We start from the raw sequence: 20,599 nt of genomic DNA, 5'->3' as shown, positions 1-20,599 counted from the left end.
TTGCTTAGAGCAAGTGAGCTGGGGTCTTCTAAAACTCATTGGGCAGTCAGATGTCCATGTATATCACATTTGTCTAACTATTTCAACAACATGCATGACTTATTTAATCCATTTAGACAACCAGAGAGCATTCTACAGGCCTTCATAGCATAAAAACAGTAAACAGTCAATCCTTATTAAAAACTAATTTGTTAAGTCTTCTAAGGGCAATTAAAGTGCCTTGTAGAGGGCCATATAACAATCCACAAGATCTTAGTCAGTCTGACCTTGTTTACAGACTCAGTTATCCAAGTTTGTGCCAATGTCATAACCAGGGCATCTTCGTAATTTGATCTTCACCTACGTAATGATTCAGGGAACACCCCTTCAATCAAAACTGAATTTTGATGCCAGTGTAGGACAGCTAAGAGGATGAAATCATGGCTTAGGATAATGCAGATGTATGCAAATATTGGACAATGTCATTTGCTACATCACAGTATCTCAAACCACGTGTAAGGTTTAAACTCATTTCCCTCAACAATATACCTATTTTTAAAAACAGGATGACAAATCTTCATCCTTTCCTCTAGAAAGGATACCCAATCCAACTGTAGGTGGCTCACTGGGGTATTTTACCCACTCACATTGACATTGACCCTTGTTCCATACTATTTTTGCTTTTAGACCTGGCTTCCACCCTTCAGGGTAGATCCTTACCCTAAAATTCTGGTTTTCATTTTGCAGCATCCGATCTGGGATTCTGTATAGATACGGAAAAAGTGTGGTAATTTGGCAGAGATCGCTGTTAGCATTTAGCTGAAGCCATCTTGTTTCCGGCAGCCATTTTGTCAATCATGTGCTTTTTCCTTCTTCACTGTTGCTTGCCCTTGTGCTTTGCTCAAAGAACTGGCTATACTTAGCCTCTGCTACTCTGCACATGTGCAGAAGAGTCTGTAGCTGCCCATGCACCTGCTCTAGTCTGTAACTGTCAGGTTGTTTTTGCTAAAGTCAGCAACTGCTGGTTCCTCCTTTAAGGTTGACTGTGCATTATTTGTATGACCATTTATGTATATAACTCTCCTATGTGTGCTTGTACCGCACTTTTGAGCTCCTGTGTGGGTATAAAAGACCCATGGTTCTTCTACTCCTTGTGCTACTACATACACAACCGAAAGGTGTTGTGTGAATGTAGTTCAAGCTCATGAGGTCAATAAAATATCTTTTTACTATTTCAGCTTCTGTGGCAACTTCTGTTATCTTGTCTGAGGACTTTTGTGCAGAGAAGGGCGAACCCCTAGCACTGGTAGGCCTTGCTGAGGTCCACCTCTACAAAAGGTCCATGTATGCCTTACAAATTAAGACAGACACAACAGATCTCCTATTCCTTAAATACTGTAGACCCTCACTCTGGATAGTTCCCTCTGCAGAGCACCTAAGAGTGCTCTTTATTTGACTGATTTGCTTAACTTTGCCCCCTTAAAGGGGCATCTATGGAATTCCAATGTGCTCCAAAATAATTGTAACTGGGTTCTGCTTACCAGGGAAACTAGGCATTACCTCAGGGAGTACTACCACTGATAATGCACTGCAGGGGACTCAATTTTGTGTCACTAAAAAACATTGCAGGGCTCTTGTGCCTGAGCACTCCAGGCTGCAATTCTCAACTCAGCTTGAACCAATGCATTTTCTGGTAAGTCAAGGAGAGATTGCCATGTGAACTATCTATCCATTGACAACATCTCTGCTCCATTTAGGGCCTGGAGGATTAGTGTGTGCTGTATGGTTCAAAGGAATAACTGTCGTATTTGCAGTCACTTCAGTTGTCATTTTTTCTCCTAGTTCAGAGATGTTTGTCTAATCCTAAATAGTCAGAGAAAATCGTATCCAAATACTCGTACCTGCTCCAGCCGTGACTTGCCTAAAATCTAAGGTAATCTCCTTTTCCTTTTTGCAAAGAAAAGGATTGTTTTCTTTTCAATGTTGATCGTTAGTTTGTTTTCAAGTCAATAAGAGCTGAGTGCACCTGATTTGTGTTGAAGCCCAATTGGTGCAAGTGTCCTTCTACAATTATGGCGGATGTCCTCCAGACTGATCACAAGCCCCTCATTGCAGTGGTGACAAGGTTGAATACACTGCATCAAGTATAGCTCTGCTCACTACTAAACTGTCACAGTACTATTTAAAAATCACACTTATTCCAGTTGAAGACAATGGGCCAGATGTATCGAGAAAGTATTTTGCGATTCTGAAATTGCAAATTTCACTAATTCGCTATTTTGGAATCGCAAAATGCAATCTATGTAGGATTTGCAAAAGAAACAGCGATTCCAATACATTCCCTAATATCGAATTGCCATAGAGGCCCATAGGAATGAATGGTAAAGCATTCGCAATTTGCGATTACTAAATAGGTAATCGCAAATTGTGAATGAAATTGCAAGGGTGTTAGGGGGTTTAAGGCCCCTCTGATGCACCCCCAATATGGTAAGTGTGCACATGTTTCGCACACACATGCCCTGAGTATGTGTATGCGCCACATTGCTCTTAAAAACATGCACTTTTGTGCATTTTTTTAAGGATTTGCAAATTACCATCAAATTGAAGTTGATGGTCCATAAATTCAACCTTGCTGTAAGATTGCGGAAGAATGTTCTATAAACATTGAGTCATTGTAAGAGGATGACTGATATGTCCCTCTCAGGACTATAGGTTCTACGTTGACAACGATGGATCATGAGGGGCATTTGTGTTCCACCACGACAATATTATTGTCTATTATTGGTGGTCTGCATTAAACAAAGACATAAATGCGGTAGTGAAGAAATATCTGGTGTGCAGTAGGGTAGAGAAAGGTTTAAAGTTGTATACCTCACCATTACAAACCATTTCGTTCCCTGACAGCACTTCAGTTTTACCTCATCATCAACATGATGTGTTTGTGCTGATGGATGATCATAGTAAGTGACTGAAAGAATGTTATGTTTCTGCACCCACAGCTGGGAAATCTGTGTTATTATAGAGGGACATTTTCACAAGAAAAGGGTTCCTAGGAACATATCATTTCAGACAATGGGGTTCAATTTGTGAATGCCGAACTGGAGACATTTTTACATGAGTCAAGTGATAAACATATTGAAAAGATCTATCATCCCCAAACTAATGGGTTGATAGAGAGAATGAACAGGCTGAAAATTGATTGCATCACAGGTGAAAAGAGTAATAGCTACATCTTTGAAGAGGCCATAAAATACATTTTATAGTTTTACCACACCACCCCACATTCTGTAACCCAGGTGTCTCCATTCATGTTACTTAGGGGACGACAACCAACGTCTGTGATTTATCCGGCCTGGTTATCTAGAGTGACAAGGTTGAAAAGGGTGATGATCATGTGGTCATTATTCATAGAGTAGAAGAGAGTCAAAGTAAAAAAAAAGAACTATATTATGCCAGAGAGCGTGCCAGAGGCCAAGCAATTCAGGTGGGGAATCTGGTGCCAGTGAGAAACCCCAATTTTAAAAAGAAAGGGGATGCTAGTTATGATGAACCTGTGAATTGGAAAACGTGTGTGAAAATGCCATAAGAGTGGAAGACGGACATTGGTGGAATGTGGGAAAAATTGTTAAGGTACTTCCAGGGTGTACTTCAGGCCCAGGTTTGGAGGGATTTGAAGTTTCTCCAGAGGCATCTGTGAGTCAGAGGTAAGAAGTTCTACGGAATTCATCCTGGGAATAATTTGCACCTTTGAAATTATTGGCCGTTTACTTTTAATATGAGTCTTTAAATAAATGGAAAGGCTGATTAGCTTTATATGTATTGTAGGTATTTTTCTCTTTTATGTTTCTTTTCTTTTTTTAAGGAGCTGTTATGTAGCACTTCAAGTATGTAGAACATAATGCATATAGAATGCTCGGTCATGTTGTTCCCTAGATGTTGCTCTTGTGAGGAACAGTCAACTGGTGACAGTTGGAGTTTCTCCTGAGAGACCACGCCAGCGGTGGTTTTGTTGATGTACAGCTTCACTAATAAATAGCTGTGCTACTCACCCGCATACCTGGCACTTGCATCACTAACAAGTTACATTCTACCTCAGAATGAGTAATAAATTCCCAAGACAATCAAATGTTACTGCTTCAGAGATAACATTCATATATAAAGGAAGATTTAATACATTAGAATTATATTTTTATAATGTGTTTGTGACAAGTATTGACAACCTAAGTGAGTAATGGACTTCACTGAAATCTCTTTAGAAAAGTGTGTCCCACAGTTATCATCATTTTAACTGTGCAATAATGGGCAGACAATTATAGCAGATACATCACTAATTTGGTTGGGAGATTTGTGGTTGATTGCAGCTTCTGTAAATTCATTATTTTTGCTTAGGTGACATGCATCAAGAATGGGGATCTTTACGAAATGCAAGAGATCCTGTTTATTGTCAATTTTGGAGCAAATCCTGGGCCCACTCATCACCATTCATGTGTGAGTACATTATCAATTAATAATCCTATACAAACACTTATAAAAATAATTAAGAAACTGTAGGTGTTCACTGCCATTGTAGGAACAGACATATTTTAGTGTTACTAGAATATAAGCACCCAATGTAATAATCCTTGATGACAAACAATGGCTAGTTTCCGCAAAAGGAAACAATTTATAGTGCTATTTATGAGCAAATAGGTTGTGTTGTAAATTGTCCATTGGCAAAGTATAGAAAATGAACTTCTTAATTATTATTAATATTTTATGGCAGTCTGTTCCTATTAAACTGCTCCTTGTCTCCTGAGCTTACCTGACATGACCCACACATGGAAAGCTGGCTACTTGGCAAGCCAGATGCCTGATAAATGTGGTATCTGACTGATAGTTTAAGACTACATCTGTGGTCACAAGCAATTGCTACATTTCATTATGAATTTCAAATGAGAGGGAGAGTCTCTTTCATGCTTTTAATTGTGATTTGCAAGGAGTCACAAAAGGCATTTTGCAAGCTGGAATGGCATTCCTAACTCATATAATTCCTTTAATATACATTGCATTCTAGAGTTTGCTAATTCAGTCCACAAACAATGTACTGATCTCACAAACTGCCAGTATTTGTCAATGTATTTAATCTAGTTAATATGCATTTGTTTTACTGCACAAGTTTAATGAAACAATTAACAAACTCAAAGGTCCAACCTATATTTTAACTGGCTCAATGCAGAACCAAACAACATATGCTTGAATCTAGAAATAATTCACAACTTTCAGTAGCGTTATTCCATGTTTACATCTCCAGACTCCATTTATGGACTGTCAGCAGGATTCAAAGATATTATGTGTATGAGAATCAAGTGGAGCAAAATGTCACATACCTGAAGAGAAGGTTTTGCACACAAAAGGAACTATCTGTTTAAACGTATCATCAAGGAAGGCAGATTCCTTCGCAAGGAATGTCTCCAGTAACAATGACGGCTCAAAATATTGCTCGTGGAACTCTTTCAGATCAGAAAAGGAAGCCATTTTGTTTATTCCGTGTACTCAAACTTTACTTCTTCGATGTGAGAAGATGCAAACCTTTTTATCAATAAAATGTCCTAAAATGCAAATTAAGGGCAAAGAGAGAGAACTCAATATGCATAAAATACAAACCTCATTGCACATTCATTCCTTTTCTCTCTGCCAACCTGTGCCTGTTAACAAAATCTCACTGAATTAAGTAATTCTTTGGTATTCTAATTTTTTGCTAATATTGATGCTTTGAAGCCTGGTACATGTAATGCTGCCGCTAACACAAAGTTGTGCACCGTAACAGGAACAATAACAACCAAAGTTGAAAATCCATTATATTTCAATGTTTGGAATTTGTACAGTGAATATGGTTCTAGTTGCAAAATGTGGCTGTTTGTATTAGCTGGGTTTCTTGTTGACGTAGTAGGAATCACTGCATACGTTCTGAAGAGGCTACCGACAATACAAAACTCAGTGGCAAGACTCATCCTTGGCCTCCCAAGACAGACTAACATCAACCCACACCTAAAGAAGCTACTCCGGCTCATAATCCAGAAGAAATACCAGTTCAAGATGTTGACCCTCGCATATCAAGTGCACAATGAAGGACTAGCAAACATCAACAAATGAATGACCTGCCACCAACTGACCAGGCACCTGAAATCCGGCTCTCTCTTCCTCACAATCACTCCCCGGATCCGGAAAGCAAATAGGGGAGGACACTCCCTCTCTCACTGGGTCACCAAATCCTGGAACAACCTCCCCATGCACCTTAGCACTGCCTCATCCCTATAGAAATTCAGGAACGGGCTCAAGACCTGGTTGTTTGAATGAGTAGAGTACCACGAGGCAGCTAGAAACTCTAGCGCCTTGAGATCTTTGTGGGTGATTTGCTGCACTTTATCCTAATTGATTGATTTATTCACTTTGTGTTTGCAATCTCTTTTTGATACTTTAAGTATTTTATCTGTCTATCAGCATCTTATAATGAAGAACAAAGGGCTCTTGAAAAATATGACTGAAAAGTGAGCACCAACTTTGTTTGTGGACTAATTCATATTTTTCAAATCAACCTGTATATAATTTTTTTGGTTCACAAAATTGCCATTTGAGAAAGCGTGCTGCAGGGACGGCCTATTGATATTCATTTAGCTGGTTGCAGTTTGCAGGTCTCTGTAACTGACTGCAAACACATTGGCCTACAAGGGACAGTAGACCCCTATCCCTGTGTAGCATTCTCAAACAGGAAACCTTTTATAAAGCAGCAAAGTTCCTTAAAGCAATCAAAGCTGCTTTAAAAGAAATTAAAGTTTCCCATTTTGTAAACCTTCAAAAGAAGAAGGCAATGGTTTGCTCCCCCTAATGCAGCCAGCACCATAAGATCCCTTAAAGAACTGATCCTAACAGTATCATGTGGACCTCTGTGGTCGGGGTTAAAGTGAAAAATATCTTTGCACAATTATCACAAATGATAACACTATTCACTGTAGTACTCCCCTGTGTAACTTTAATCGTGTTGTTTACAGATGTTCTATATATATGTAATTGAGATGTCAATAAATCTATGTTTGAAATGTATTATGTTTGTATTGCATGTATGTTGGACTTAAGTAGATTAAGAACACGTGGCAGAAAAAGCAGTCAGGCTTAAATTAGAGGCAATGTGTAAAGTATTTCTGCAGTCACAAAGAGTAATAAAGTGGAAACACAAAACAAGAAAATCTTTTTAGAACAACAGAGTCAATTGCAGTTTTTTTTTACACTAAAACAATACTCAATCCAATCACTAGAAATAGAATCATGCATTTGTAGAGTTTAAGGTTCAAAAGAACACCTAAAACCCATTCAGGACTCTGACTGGTTCAAGGTGGGGGATTGATGTCTCTATACCTCTGAACACTCTACCAGCTAGCCCTTGGAGTCACTTCTAGTAGTCGTGGGTGTAGATGCAGGGCTCAACCGAAGAGCTGGCCTCTGAGGGGTCAAGGCAAGCACCAGCCAGTAAAGCTGTACTTCGAGGTATTGCAGCAGACTGGCAGAGGGAACACCAGGTCACAGCAGCAAGCAGCTCTCTGAGAGTCTTTCAAAAGGTCCAGCAGTGAATTGAAGTGTGGGTCTGAAATTCCTACTTTTTTAGCATTGTGCCCTGTTCCCAGAAGGTTAGAGAAGTTTTTGGAGAGGTTTTTTGAAGTTCTTGAAGTTTCTTGACTCCCCTGCCTGACTCCAAGCTGGCTGCAGTGACAATACAGAGTCGTCAGGCCTATTGTGAGGAGACCGGACACAGCCTAACCAGGTACAAGTGGGGCTGTTCTCAGCTCTGCCTCCCATTCTGCCAGTTAATGGCCCAATGAGACTGTCTGTGAGGAATATACAAAGTCTAACTCTCAGTTACACCCAGTCATGTGACTCAAGTCAGGCTGCAGGCACAAAGGGCTAAGGGCAGGAAAATGCATACTTTCTAAAAGTACCATTTTCAAAATTGTAATGAAAAATCTAATTTTACCATTAAAGACAGGTTATCATTATAATTCCACAGGTACAAAACATAACACATCTACAACTTCTTGTATTGGTTGGCTTTTTAAGCTTGTTTACCATTTTTGCTTCTTGACCGCCTGTTTTTGACCTATTATTCATTGTTTTCAGGACTCCAGGCACTTTACCACTGCTATTCAGTGCTGAAGTGCATATGCTCTCCATGTAAATGGTGTTCATAGATTGGTGTTTCCATGATTGGCTTATCTGATATACTACTAACTCTCTAGTACACTGCACTTGGCTAGAGGGCCTGCAGCACTGATTGTGACACCTACACAAGCAGCCTTTCAAAGGGTTCTCAGACTTGCCACTGCAGTGTCTGTGTGCAGTTTGTAACTGCCATGTTGACATTGTGAGTGCACCCATTTGTCAGGCCCTAACCTTCCCTTTCTTTCATGTAAGGTACCCCTCAGGTAGCCCCAAGGTATCCCCGTGGGAAGGGTGCAGTGTATGTGGAAGGTAGGACATGTGCTAGTGTATTTTACATGTCCTGATAGTGATACACTGTGTAGTTTGTTTTTCACTATTGAAAGGCTACCTGTCCCATAAAATAACATGGGAGTTGCTTTGCAACAGCTTACAAGCATAACTTACATTGGGAGAACATAGAGAAATGGAGTTCAGGCATCCTGAACTCAGAATTTAAAAATACATCTTCAAGTGAAGATGATTTTTATATTGTTTATTTACAGATTTCACTTTTAAAAAGTAGGCATTCTGTTGCTTGACCATCCTGGGTCCCCCTGCCTTTTGTGTATTTACAGTCCGGGTTTGGAGTGACAGGCGTTGGGGATGTGAATTCACTCTAGGCAGTCACAAGGGGAGGTTGAGGTATGTCCTGCTTTCCTTGGTGACTCATAGCCAGGCTGAATAGACCTAGCTGCATTTAGAGTAGTGGGAGGAGTTGTCGCTTCTACCTAAATGGTCTGTGGTTGCCTTCCACAAAGTTGTCTTCAAATCCTGTAATGAACCTGGCCTGAGCCAGGCAGAAATGGTTGATGTGTGCCAAAGGAACTTTGTTTGTACCAACTTCAAAGGAAAATGTGGTATACATATTGGGGCCCTGACACCAAAAGTTTAGATTACTGTTGGACTAATAATCCTGCCAGAATGTAGAGCTGGAAGAGCTGTGGCTTTGTTGGGTGGGCCTGCAGTTGCATCTTCTGTCTTGAGCAGGGAAAGTGTAGGAAAGTGCCCCTTTTTCATGGTTACCCCCACTTTTTGCCTGATAAATGATGCACTTTGACTTGGTGTGCCCTGGGCTCCTGCCATTCAGGTTACCAGAGCCTGTGTTCTTTCCCAAAGCTTCATCTTTGTTCCCCCAATTGGCACCTCTGGCCACAGGTTAGCCCCTTCTAAAAGGGACCATGGGTACCAATGACACTGTGACCAGAGAAGGTCTCTAAGGGCTGTAGTACCTATTGTGCCGCTCTCAGAGGCACTGTATCTCAACACCCACACACTGCCAGTGCATGCTGCATGTTTCAGTGCAGAGAAAAGTGAAGAGAAGAACTGGCACACATCCCTGTGTGACGGGCCTACAATGCACTGCCTATGGTCTAGGTAAGTCATCCATCTAGCACGGTGCAATAGACTACAGGAGAGGGTAGAGTTGCATGAGCGCTGTACCCCTTCAGTGTCCAAGTCCATTCTTAGACATTGTAAGTGCAGTGAAGACATAAAGAGAATTTGGTCCGGAAGTTGGTCATTACAAACTGCAAAGTTTTATAACGGCTTCACGGAAACCTAGGATGTTTGATAGCAAACTTCTCAGCACATAAAACCCACACTGATATTAGTGTGGGATTTCATGTAAAATTAACACAGAGGGAAACAAGAGATGCCCCCTGAAAAACTACCAGCCCTGGTCGGCTTCCTGAAAGGTTGCCCACCATTTGTCATCAGACCTCCTTCCCCACGTTGGGCTGGTTACACAAAAAGGGAAGCTTCAAACGCCTGCCGCCTTTGTAAGCTGTACCTGCCTTTGCTGCCCCCAGCAACGGACTCCCACCGGTTCTCTACCCCACTTTCGGCTGGAGAATCAGTGTAAAATCCATGCTGGGAGGAGGGTGTGCCTACCTTTGCCAATCCCACCCCTCAGGTGGGGGAGGAGAGGTGAAACACACATCTCAGTCTCCTTCACCTTGGAGTTGAGCAGGTCCGGCCACTTAGGAAGAGGCTCATGCCCCCTCCTAGAGGAAGGCATAATAAGGGGTGTACTTACCTCAAGGCCAGGACCCATTGGTCCTGGCCAGCACACCCCTATAATACCCCTAAATTTAGAATTTAGGGGCAACCCTGAACCTTGCCTCCTCAGATTCAAGGAAGAAAAAAGATGGACTGAAAAGCAGTGCTGACCCAGGAAGAAGAGGACACCTATTGATTTGGCCCTGGCCCTACTGGCCTGTCCCATCTTCAACCTACATTCAGCAAAGGAGGACTTGGCCTGTGCTCACCGTACATAATCTGTCTCCCATGATCACTGCATTTGCTCAAACAAAGAATTACCCACAGAGTCTGGATCCAGGTGACTCCACAATTTTGTACCAGACTGCGCCCAATGCCCTCAGTCCGAGCTCGAGTGCCCCATCACCACAAGATGGTCTCCCCAGTGATCCTTTCCTGGGATCTAGTGATCCTGACCTCCCTCAAGCTTCAAGACAATGCTTGCAGCCTCTATCTGAAGGGTCCCCTTGACAGCGACTGGAGCTGGTGGGAAAAGCAGATGCCAAAAGACACACATGCACCCGATGCCCCAGAGCATTAGGTGGCCCAACCATTGGTGTTCAGGCATCCCCCAAGAAGCTCCCTGCCTGAGCCTGCAGTCTCTTTACCAAAGCGAAGATCCCCATTAGGACTCACAGATTTCCTGATGTCTCCTTGCCACCCTGCACCCAGCTGCCCCAGTGCTGCTGGTGGTGCAGCTCCTATGCTGATTGTTGGCCCCTTCAGTACTGACCTTAACCCCAGGATCTTTGCTCCCACACCTGAGGGGCCTGCTCAACAGCAGTCTCTGGCAGAAGGCCTCCTTAGACCTATTGGTTAACATAGGGCCCTTGCAATCCATACCCAGCCGTCGCAATGCGGCTGGTGGTGCAATTTGAGTGTCTTCCTGGACCTTAGGGAACCTTGGTCCTAACCTCCAAAAGTTATAATTTTAAGTTGAGTGCTTACCTGTGAAACCGATAACCATTTTTTTTCTGTAGAAACTAATGCTATGATTTTTGTTTAAAAAATGTTCTGTGTTGAACTGTTGTTTTGTATGGGAAGAAAGTTACTTACAGGCACATGCATCAAGAAATGCTTTTGCGTGTCCTCAATTGCGAACATTAAGGAATCGCAATTAAGGACTTCCAAAAGCCTATGCATGTAGGAATCGCTATTAAAATAGCGATTCCTTAACATTCATTAATTGCGACTCACAAATTGCGAGTGGCAATTAATGAATGGCTTCCCATTCATTCCTATGGGCCTCCAGGCTTGATTGAGTGAATACAATAAATGCTTAACACACTCTCTGGAGAAGCCTAATTGCTTGACCATACTAACACAAAGAGACCTGTTAGTACTTACCTAATTTAGCCTCTGCTATACCTCTGCGGACTCCCTGGACTCTGTGCACACTTTTCTTTACTTTGGTAAAGTATATACAAAGCCAGCTTCCCACAGAAATGACTGGACTGCACTTGCAAGGGCTTGACGTAGAGCTTGTCTCCTGTTGGAAGTCTGAGGGAAATCAAATACTTCAATATCTTCTGTGTACTGGCTCTGGAGCTGGATATTTCAGTGGCCACAGAGGAGAAAAGTAACCCCATGCCATCAACCATGCTGCTGCCGGGTCTGCCGAGGGCACCTCTGCACTTTGCACCTGAACCCTGGTCTCACGGCTGCTGCCATTCGACGACTCCACCGAGCCACTGCTTGCACCGTGACCTGTGGGCATCACACTCCACACTGCCTTGCTTCACACTGCCAACCAGATATCCCTGAGGATGCCGCAATGACGTCAATGATGCCCCTGCCTGCACACCTCTCGTGGAGAACACAGAGCACCAACCAGTTTCGCACTGCAGCTCTTGTGTCACTGATGATACAGCTCCTATCTGACATCAATGCCGCAGCTTGCACCGTGGTTTGCGGGCACAGCTCATAAGTTACAAGACCCACATCGAAGCCTTGGCTCACCGGTGCCAGCGCCATTGACTCCAGATCTTTAACTGACACTGTTGTTTGCACCACAACATGTGGGCCCCAGGCTTGGGTCGACCTAGAACAGCGATTCAGCAACAATGATGCCGCTGCTGACACCAAGACCTTTTAGTACTGCAATGAGCCCTTCCCCACTTTGCACTGAAGCCTTGACCTCATCGATGCAGCTGGATGACCTCACAAGCCGATGCCTACAGTAGAACTTGAGAGCACAGCAAAACATACCACTCCTCTTCACACCGCAGCCCTGATGCCTGCTTGGGCTCCTGACTTCAAACTCCCAGAGTTTGAACTGCAACGTGTGTCACTTCAAGAGGCCCCACGACTCCTGCGCCATCTCCAGAACCGATACCTTTTGACGCCCACTCCAGTGGAGCTCCCTGCATCTCTAAAGGTACTGTTGTTTTACGGGTCTCCCCAACACAGTAGCTGGCTCGCGACACCGCCACTGGCTAGAACTGTTGAATTTGTTTGTTCGTGATGCTGTGATAGCCCTGAATAGAGCTACGGACTTCAAGGAACTATATATAAAGTATTTTTTTGCTTTATGTGTATTTTGTATTGTGGATTCCTCTATTTTGGGTTTTTATTGTTTTGATCTCGTTTTACAGAGATAAATATTGGAAATTTGCCTAAAGCTGGTGTGGTGTCCTTTTGTAGTGTGTTCACTGTATATCTGTGTGGCGTGTGCAAATGCTTTACACACTGTCTAACTGCTCATTCGAGCTACCAAGGGGATGAGCAGGGATTATTTTAGATGTGTTATCCCCTAATCCTGACTAGAGTGGTGGATTCTGCCTGGTATAAGTGCATAACCTAGCCAACCAAAAAACATATTTTTAACTCTTCTCAATTAGGAATTGCAGCGTATCAAATGTAATAGGGAATGCCCAATGATATTCGATGGGAGTTGTAATCCTCACAGTAGAAGAAAATGAGTTTGGGAGTTTTCAGTATCATGAAAAGAAAAACTGAAAAGTACATGGCAAACCCTACAATTGCACAGCTCCCTGTCCTATGGGCTACCAATGTTTACATTAGCGGTGACTTATATGTAAAAAAAGGAGCATAAAAGGCGTGGCAGGGCGGTTTGATTGAAAAGTTGATATAGCAGTGGAACACTGTTTTCAGGCTGCAATGGCAGGTGGAGACATGTTTTAAGTGTTTCTTACGTGGATGGAAGAATAAGTGTTGATGGCCCACAGTAAGCATTTAATTTACAGGCCCTGCGTATAATGTATATCATTCTTTAAGGGACTTACAAGCAAACTAAGTATGTTAACTGGGTATAAACCAATTCAAACATGTTTTAGGGATTGAGTACAACTACTTTAGCAGGACCTTAGACAAAGGCTAAGTGCAGGATAATCCCAACCAAATAGTAGTGAAAATGTGACTTCACCATTAAAAAAGGTTTATCATTACAATTTAATAGGTACCAAATATGAGATATCTATCTTCCAGGAGTCACAACTAATTAAATGTAATAAGGTATCTCCAATGTTATGCTATGGGAGGGGTAGGCCTCACAGTAGTGAAAAACAAATCTGGAATTGTTTCGCAACCAGGAGATGTAAAACCTAACACTACATGTCAAACATTTTAATTACACAACACCCTGCCCTATGGCTTATCTAGGGCCTGCCTTGGGGGTGACATGTATCTATCAAAAGGGGAGTTAAAAGCTTGGCAAGGGGGTTTGAATGGCAAGTTGATATTACAGTAGAACACTTTATTAAGGCTGCAATTGCAGGCCTAAGACATGTTTGAAGTGTTTTTTAAATATGTGGCACAATACCTGTTACAGGCCCACAGGTAACATTTAATTTATACACCCAGAGTATATGGTACACCCCTCTACAGGGGACAGACAAGCAAATTAAATATGCTAATTAGGTATAAAGAGATGTAGGATGAAAGCACAGTCTTTTTAGCACTGGTTAGCAGTGGGAAGCTGCACAGTCTTAAAGCAAACACAAGCAAATTCAGCAACAAAGTGGAGTGTGGAGGTAAAATGTTTAGGGCTGACTATGCAGAGAGGGCCAGGTGCAACATTCTCAATCCTGGATTACAGCTGAAATGCTGAACGTACTGGCAGAATAGCCGGCCTGGCATCAGTCTTTTGGTTTAATAATATGATTTCTTCTCTTTTCTATTGCCTTTTCAAATGAACAGTTTGGAACTACTCATCAGTCATGAAAATGCTCCAAACTTAAATGACAAACTCTTCATTCTTTAAACTAAAAATAATATTATTTTAAGTGCCTTCCTCTACACCAATGCAATTTAAAGGGTGAAATAAAATGACAACATGTGTATCTATTCTTTACTTGTGTGGTGAAGGTCTGACCTATTTTGATGTAGCTGCAGCTTCTCTTGCTCAGTTTCAACAACTACACAAAGATAACTTTTGAGAGGACATAATCCATACATTACATGTGCAACATCCTCAGCCCTGACATTTTTTTTGCCAAATGCATTAGACACACATTCATGTGTATGCTGTCTGTGTAAGTCAGCTACTGGCTTCTTAATGGACATAGTCCAGGATCTTCTCTGCATCTTTCACAATTTGAACAATATCAGTTTGTATTCTTGCATGCTGTACTTAGCCATGCTATTGAGATCCTGTCTACCAACTGTATAATGGGCTAGCACAGATTTGCTTATGCAGCTAGGATGGCAGGGTTCATGGGAGTAAGAGTACCAGATTCTGTTGATGCACTTCATTCTCCCTGTATCTCGGGTCTGAGGTTGTTATTTTCATGTACATTTTATTGTTTCTTGCTAATGGACAGTAGGAATGTTGCACCATGTATCCTCCTTTAAACGTGCATGTGTTCAGTCTTGAGAATCATGTTTAACTAATTGCAATTGTTCAATTATGGCCCTGAAAGGGTAGATTTTAGATTTGTAACTCGGTATTGCATTGGGATAATGTTTTACTTGCTGGTAGTTTAAGATGCTAGCTTCAGGCAGGGCAGAGTGATAAGGCACATAAAGACTTTTGCCTTTAATTGGATGCATGCATTGGAGGTGATGAGGCTGATAGTGGTCCAATGGTGTTTGGTATCGGGAGCTACAGTGGACTGAACTGGTCTACAGATTTTCTCCTTTGTGCAGGAACTACCTTATGAGTTGATTTGAGAGTCAATTAATCTGGGTCACACGTGGTTTTAAATGGAATGAAGAGTTCTCAAATGACAATCTTTAAAGTGTTGAAAGTATTACCTCTTTTGACATGGTTAGTCCCCACTTTTTGCCTGATGTCTGATGTGATTTTGAAATGTAAGTGCACTGCTTTCCTTGAAATTGTACTGTGATTGACACAACCTTTGTTTCCTTATTAGTCCCAGTAAATGGTACTCCTGGGTACCTCTGAGATCTGGCGGTGCTGCAATTGCAGGCCTCCTGTCCAAGTGCAGGATAAACCGAAGAGTCAACATGGCGCACAGCCCTGTGTGCAGGCCTAACTGCACGGCATAAGATATAGGTAAGTCACCCTACTGCAGGCCTTTATACCTAAGGCAGTGTACTCTATATCCTATGTGAGGGCTTATCGGCATAAGCATCCTTACACTATCCAGTCCATTCTGGGTGATGTAAGTGAACATGGAAGCCATAACGAGTCCTACTGGGTATCACGAGTTTCCTAGTTCCATGATGGCTTCACTGATGTCTCAATGAATCCTCGCTGATGCTGATATTGCATTTATTACTAAATTTACACAGGGTACCATACTAGAAGGTCCCCTGAAACCTATCAAATACTGGTGTTATCCCTCTCCTGTTTTAGCAAGAGTGCCATCACCAGACAAGTTTTTGGACCCCTGGGTAGAGAGTCAGAGACATCTGGATCCAGAAACTATGCCAATGTGCGGAGGTGGTCACACATTCCACCTAAAGTATCTGCCTTGGCAGAAGATGGAACTTCAAAGGACAAGCCACCTTTTAACCCAGCCCTCTCCTGTTAGAAGCAGATAGAAACCTCCTAGTCCTGCTCCACTTTTGGTGAGAGGACTAGTGTGAAAATTAGGTAAGTAGGAGGTTGGTCTAACATACCCTGCACCACTCCTCAGGTGGGGCATATATGGTAGGCCAAACTTTTCACTATCTGCCATCTTGAGGTGAGCATAAAGAGGGTATAGACACTCTAGTGATAGGCAGCTGATTGGTTACCACCTGGCCTCCCCTAAAAACGCCCCTAAATTCTGTATTTACGTGGCTCGCTGAGTACCTGACTTCAGATTTGACTGACCTAAAGAAGATGACGAAGAAGACACCTGGCAGACTAGGAACTGAGCCTTGTTGCAGAAGAAACTGGCGCAAACCCTGCCAACTGCAGCCATACTCGACAACCGAGACCTGCTCTCCTTCCTGAAACCCGAAATGCCTCCAAGAATCTTTGGAGCCCTGCACACTTCATAAATTGCCAAGAACCTGCCTTTGGGCTAGAGGATCAAGACCCCAATGCCCATTGGTAAAAAAACCTGTTGTGGCTGATGACCATCACACTCCGTGTCGATGCGACTCACCACAGGAAAAGAAAAATTGCAGCTTCCCAGGCCTCTTGGTTCACCAACACAGTGGAATTGACCCCTGCACACCTCCATCACCTTGATTGCCTAATGTCCAATGCTGGAACAGCCTAGTTCCCGAGAGCCTTCAATGGCTTACAGCAGCAATGTTGGCACTACCGCCTACTCTATGACAGTCTATTCTGCATTGCACCTGTTCTGCTGGTGATTTTTGAATCTCCTTGGTGGAGTCCTCCTTCCAGTGATCGGGAGGGTAAATGAGTTGGTGGTCTATCACTGTCCAAATCTACCCCAGCCATCTAGCAACCACAACAGCAGCCAGTGCATTAGTGATGTCCTGCATCCATTGATCTACAGTGACCTGCTGCCAGTGACCATGACGGTAACTGTGTTGCCAGTCTACTGAACTCCATTCAAGCTGTACACTTTCATTTCTCTTCTCGGACAACCACAATGTTAAATATTTGACAGTATTAGCTGCCGATTGCCTAGATACTGGAAGTACTGCATACTTTGAACTGCACTGCATGTCTCGTCGTAATCGAACGTTCATCAAGTATTTATTTGAATATTGAAACTGTATCCAGTCTAGTTCTGATCTGAAGTCTTGCTTCTCATTACGTATACAAAGATAATTGGTCTTTTCATCCACATTTGTTAGATTTATTCTTGAGTCGAATCTCATTTATTGTCTCTGTGAGTACAACAGATGCTTAAAACTGTCCTTTCATAAACCTAACTGTTCGCTCACACTATCACAAAAAGAGAATTAGTATTGTCTACTAGTTGCCTCTATCTTTCTCTGGAGATTTCTTGCTCTCTGTACATATTGTACTTCATTTTAGTTCACTGTGCAGACAGGTCGGTTCTCATAAGTATGTATTAATAAGGGAAAAAATACTGCCTTTAGGTGATTTTACAATTTTCGTTTCTCAAAGTACTGTACATGAAACACTGGTCATGCAAGTAAAAACGGGCCAGGTGGAACCCTTTGAGCTCCAGATGAACTCATTAGAGCTGCCATATAACTGTTAGGAGAGAGCCGAACGCACACAAATAAAGATGTGCATTACTAAGCTCTGTGTGTGGCGTAGTCCTTTGCGGGTACCCAGGCTGGAGAGGATGGTTCAATTTCTGTAGATTACACTCATGCAAACTTTGAATAACAGATGTCTCGAGTGATGCTTTCCATTTGGCTTTAGACATATTCACCAAGTGAGTCCCAGTAGTGCTATCTTTGTTTTAGGGTCGTTTGAATGCTGGGCGCTAAGGGTGCATAGAGAAGATTTGGCACCAGCTCTGCAAAAATACATGATGAATTTTATCATTTGTTACAGATATTGCTGTGATGCCTTAAGGAAAACTTTTTCTATGTTGTCGGGTTCATTGATGGAGATTCAGTAGTTACCGTAGACAAAGTGTTTGTTATGTGTGCAAGGTAAAATTTGTGTGCCTAAAGAAATCTCCCCAAAACACCCCTTGCTGAATTCAACATTTTAAAAAAGTATAGCTTTCTGGGATACATTATTGGTTTCACACCTATTTCTACCACTAACTGGAAGGCCATTGAAAGCACAAAAAATAGGAAAAATAAGCTAAGTCCCAGTAAAATGCCAAAACTGTATAGGAAATGTTGACTTTATGACAAAAGACTGCTTTTGTTTGAAAGCTGGGAAGATTATTAATTTAGCACCAGATCCCTTAGTGGATACCGTTTGCAGGTAAAAAAAAACAGCAATGTCTTCTGCAGCATTTTTTTCTCCAAAAATCCAAATTGTGTTGTATTTTGAGGACTTTCTAAGTCCCTTCAGGGGAATATACAAACCCTGGGAACCTTTAGGATCCTCTGGATGTTGGAAGGACAAGATGCAAATTTGGCAGGGATACCTTATGTGGACAAACATTATGGGTGCCGAAGCGCAAACTACCCCTGATAGCCAAAAAAGCAAGGCATGGGCGGGCTGGCAGTGAAGGGGTTAAGGGTGCCTGGATAATATTGTGTAGACACTCTGAATAAAGACAGATTACTTTTCTCAGTTGTTTCACATATTGCTGTGATGCCTAAATGAAATCTTCTTAGATGTAGTGGGGTTTATTGACAGAGGTTCAGTAGTAGCCGCAGACAATGTGTTTGTTATGCATACAGGTTAAAATATGTGGGCCTTTCAGAGGAAGAAGAAAATGGGTGCCGTGCAGTCCACTTGCAGATGACTACACTCTCAGTTTCTGCCCAAAATGACCCACGGAATATGAAAACCCACCCTTACAAAGTCTGAACCTTGATGCTGAAACAGCTAGTATTCTCACCAGTGACTTGATGATGTGGTGTTAATAATAATAAGAGGGTCCCATTGTCCACTCAGTCATCCTAATGCTGTCATAAATTGCATTTATTATTTTTTTAGTATTACTTTAACAATAAAATCTGTTGAAGAGCACATGAAATGTCACACTTTCCACAAAAATGACAATGAAAAGTGTTTTCTTACCTTGAGGAAGGCAGCCTTGCTCTCCCTTGTTCTCTAGTGCAAGGCGCTGCACAGAAGCCAGTGTTGATATCTTGCTATTTTCTTGCCATGACTCTCAGGTCTTCTGCCTGAGCTGACCTTGGCTCAGAAATCAGTTTCTGCTTCTCATTGTGCGGTCTTGTATATATGTATTTGTTTTTTATTAGCTAAGCTTTTCCCACAGTAGGTTTAATATACTGAAGACGCATCTCATTAAACTCAGCCCGGAGACAGAACAGCACACAAAGATCTGATTTGATTATGACAAATTTTAAATGTTGTCTTTGTATACACTGCCAAGACCACAGCCTGCGGTTTTGAGGCCAAATTACAATGTCTTAAACTCCGGACCTACAATACAAGCTCAGCTTTGTGTGTAGAACACTTTAATTAGTGTGCTGCAAATATATGCCTTATGTTGTGCATGGAAATGTCACTTTTCTTTATGTAGGACCCAAACAGTGCTACGTGAAGCTTTTTAAAATTTCAGACAAAAACAGTGCCTATGTGGTTGGTTTTTCATCTGACTCAAAAGCATGTATCCTGACAGATGCCTATTGAGCAGATGTTACCACTGACCTAAATGAATTGTCCAAAATGTGGACTATACGGGTGAAGTTTGAGCAGGTGTCAGGACTAAACATGTAACCTTGATGTGAAATGCTGCTGCAATGGTATTACAGTAGTAAATGAGCACAAATCTCAACCTATACCCTGGTGGTGGCTGCATAAAGGCATCTAAAAATGTGATAGGTGGAATGCTTGAATTTATCTCAGTAATTGATAATTTCTCGGTCCGCAACCCAGTCTATTGTTATTTTTAACCCATGCAGGAAGTTTCCCAATTGGCCTCATTCTTCAATAATAGGAACAGTCTAACCTGAGCTGCGAGGACAGGCACACAGACATCCCCAGCCAGGTTTAGAGTATTAGGCGTCTTCTGTTGCATGCAGCTTGCTTCCAATCACATACGTGGGATCAAGAGAACCCTGTTTAAACATACTCATTGGTTAGGAATTCGCACGGACATTATGTAAAAAACATGATAGGTCAAATTTAAGCGTTCACCCATCATTATTTTTACATTTTCCAGGTATGCTAAGACTTGGTTGTCTAGCTCACTGTGCCATAGCGATCAAGCTACCCCCTACTGGATACTTACTTAAACGTGTTCTCGATTTGAGGGAACCTGGTTTTGTTGACAGGGGTTGATTGATCCCACTGGAGCAGAACCAAGGCTGATTCGCATATGGCTCATTCCTGTCTGGAGTGTCCTGGTGGGCAGAAAGATCTGACTGGATTATAGCTCAGAGTATTTACCAGTGG

General features: G+C 42.2%; 1 protein-coding gene across 1 annotated transcript in view; it reads right to left on the bottom strand.

Moving 5' to 3' along the window:
* Positions 1 to 19,395, bottom strand: part of LOC146829767 (nicotinamide N-methyltransferase-like) — a 223,238-nt gene extending 203,843 nt beyond the window's left edge. Inside the window, exons 1-2 of the mRNA XM_085608487.1 lie at positions 19,256 to 19,395; positions 5,346 to 5,567 (exon numbers count right to left, since the gene is read on the bottom strand). Coding sequence (XP_085464613.1) covers positions 5,346 to 5,493 — 148 coding nt within the window. The 5' untranslated portion in view covers positions 5,494 to 5,567; positions 19,256 to 19,395. The remainder of the gene's footprint in view (positions 1 to 5,345; positions 5,568 to 19,255) is intronic.
* Between the last annotated feature and the right edge of the window lie 1,204 nt (positions 19,396 to 20,599).

Source organism: Triturus cristatus, chromosome 5_2 (genome assembly GCF_964204655.1).
Source record: "Triturus cristatus chromosome 5_2, aTriCri1.1, whole genome shotgun sequence".
Classification (NCBI taxonomy): domain Eukaryota; kingdom Metazoa; phylum Chordata; class Amphibia; order Caudata; family Salamandridae; genus Triturus; species Triturus cristatus.
This window is presented reverse-complemented; position numbering and strand designations above follow the sequence as displayed.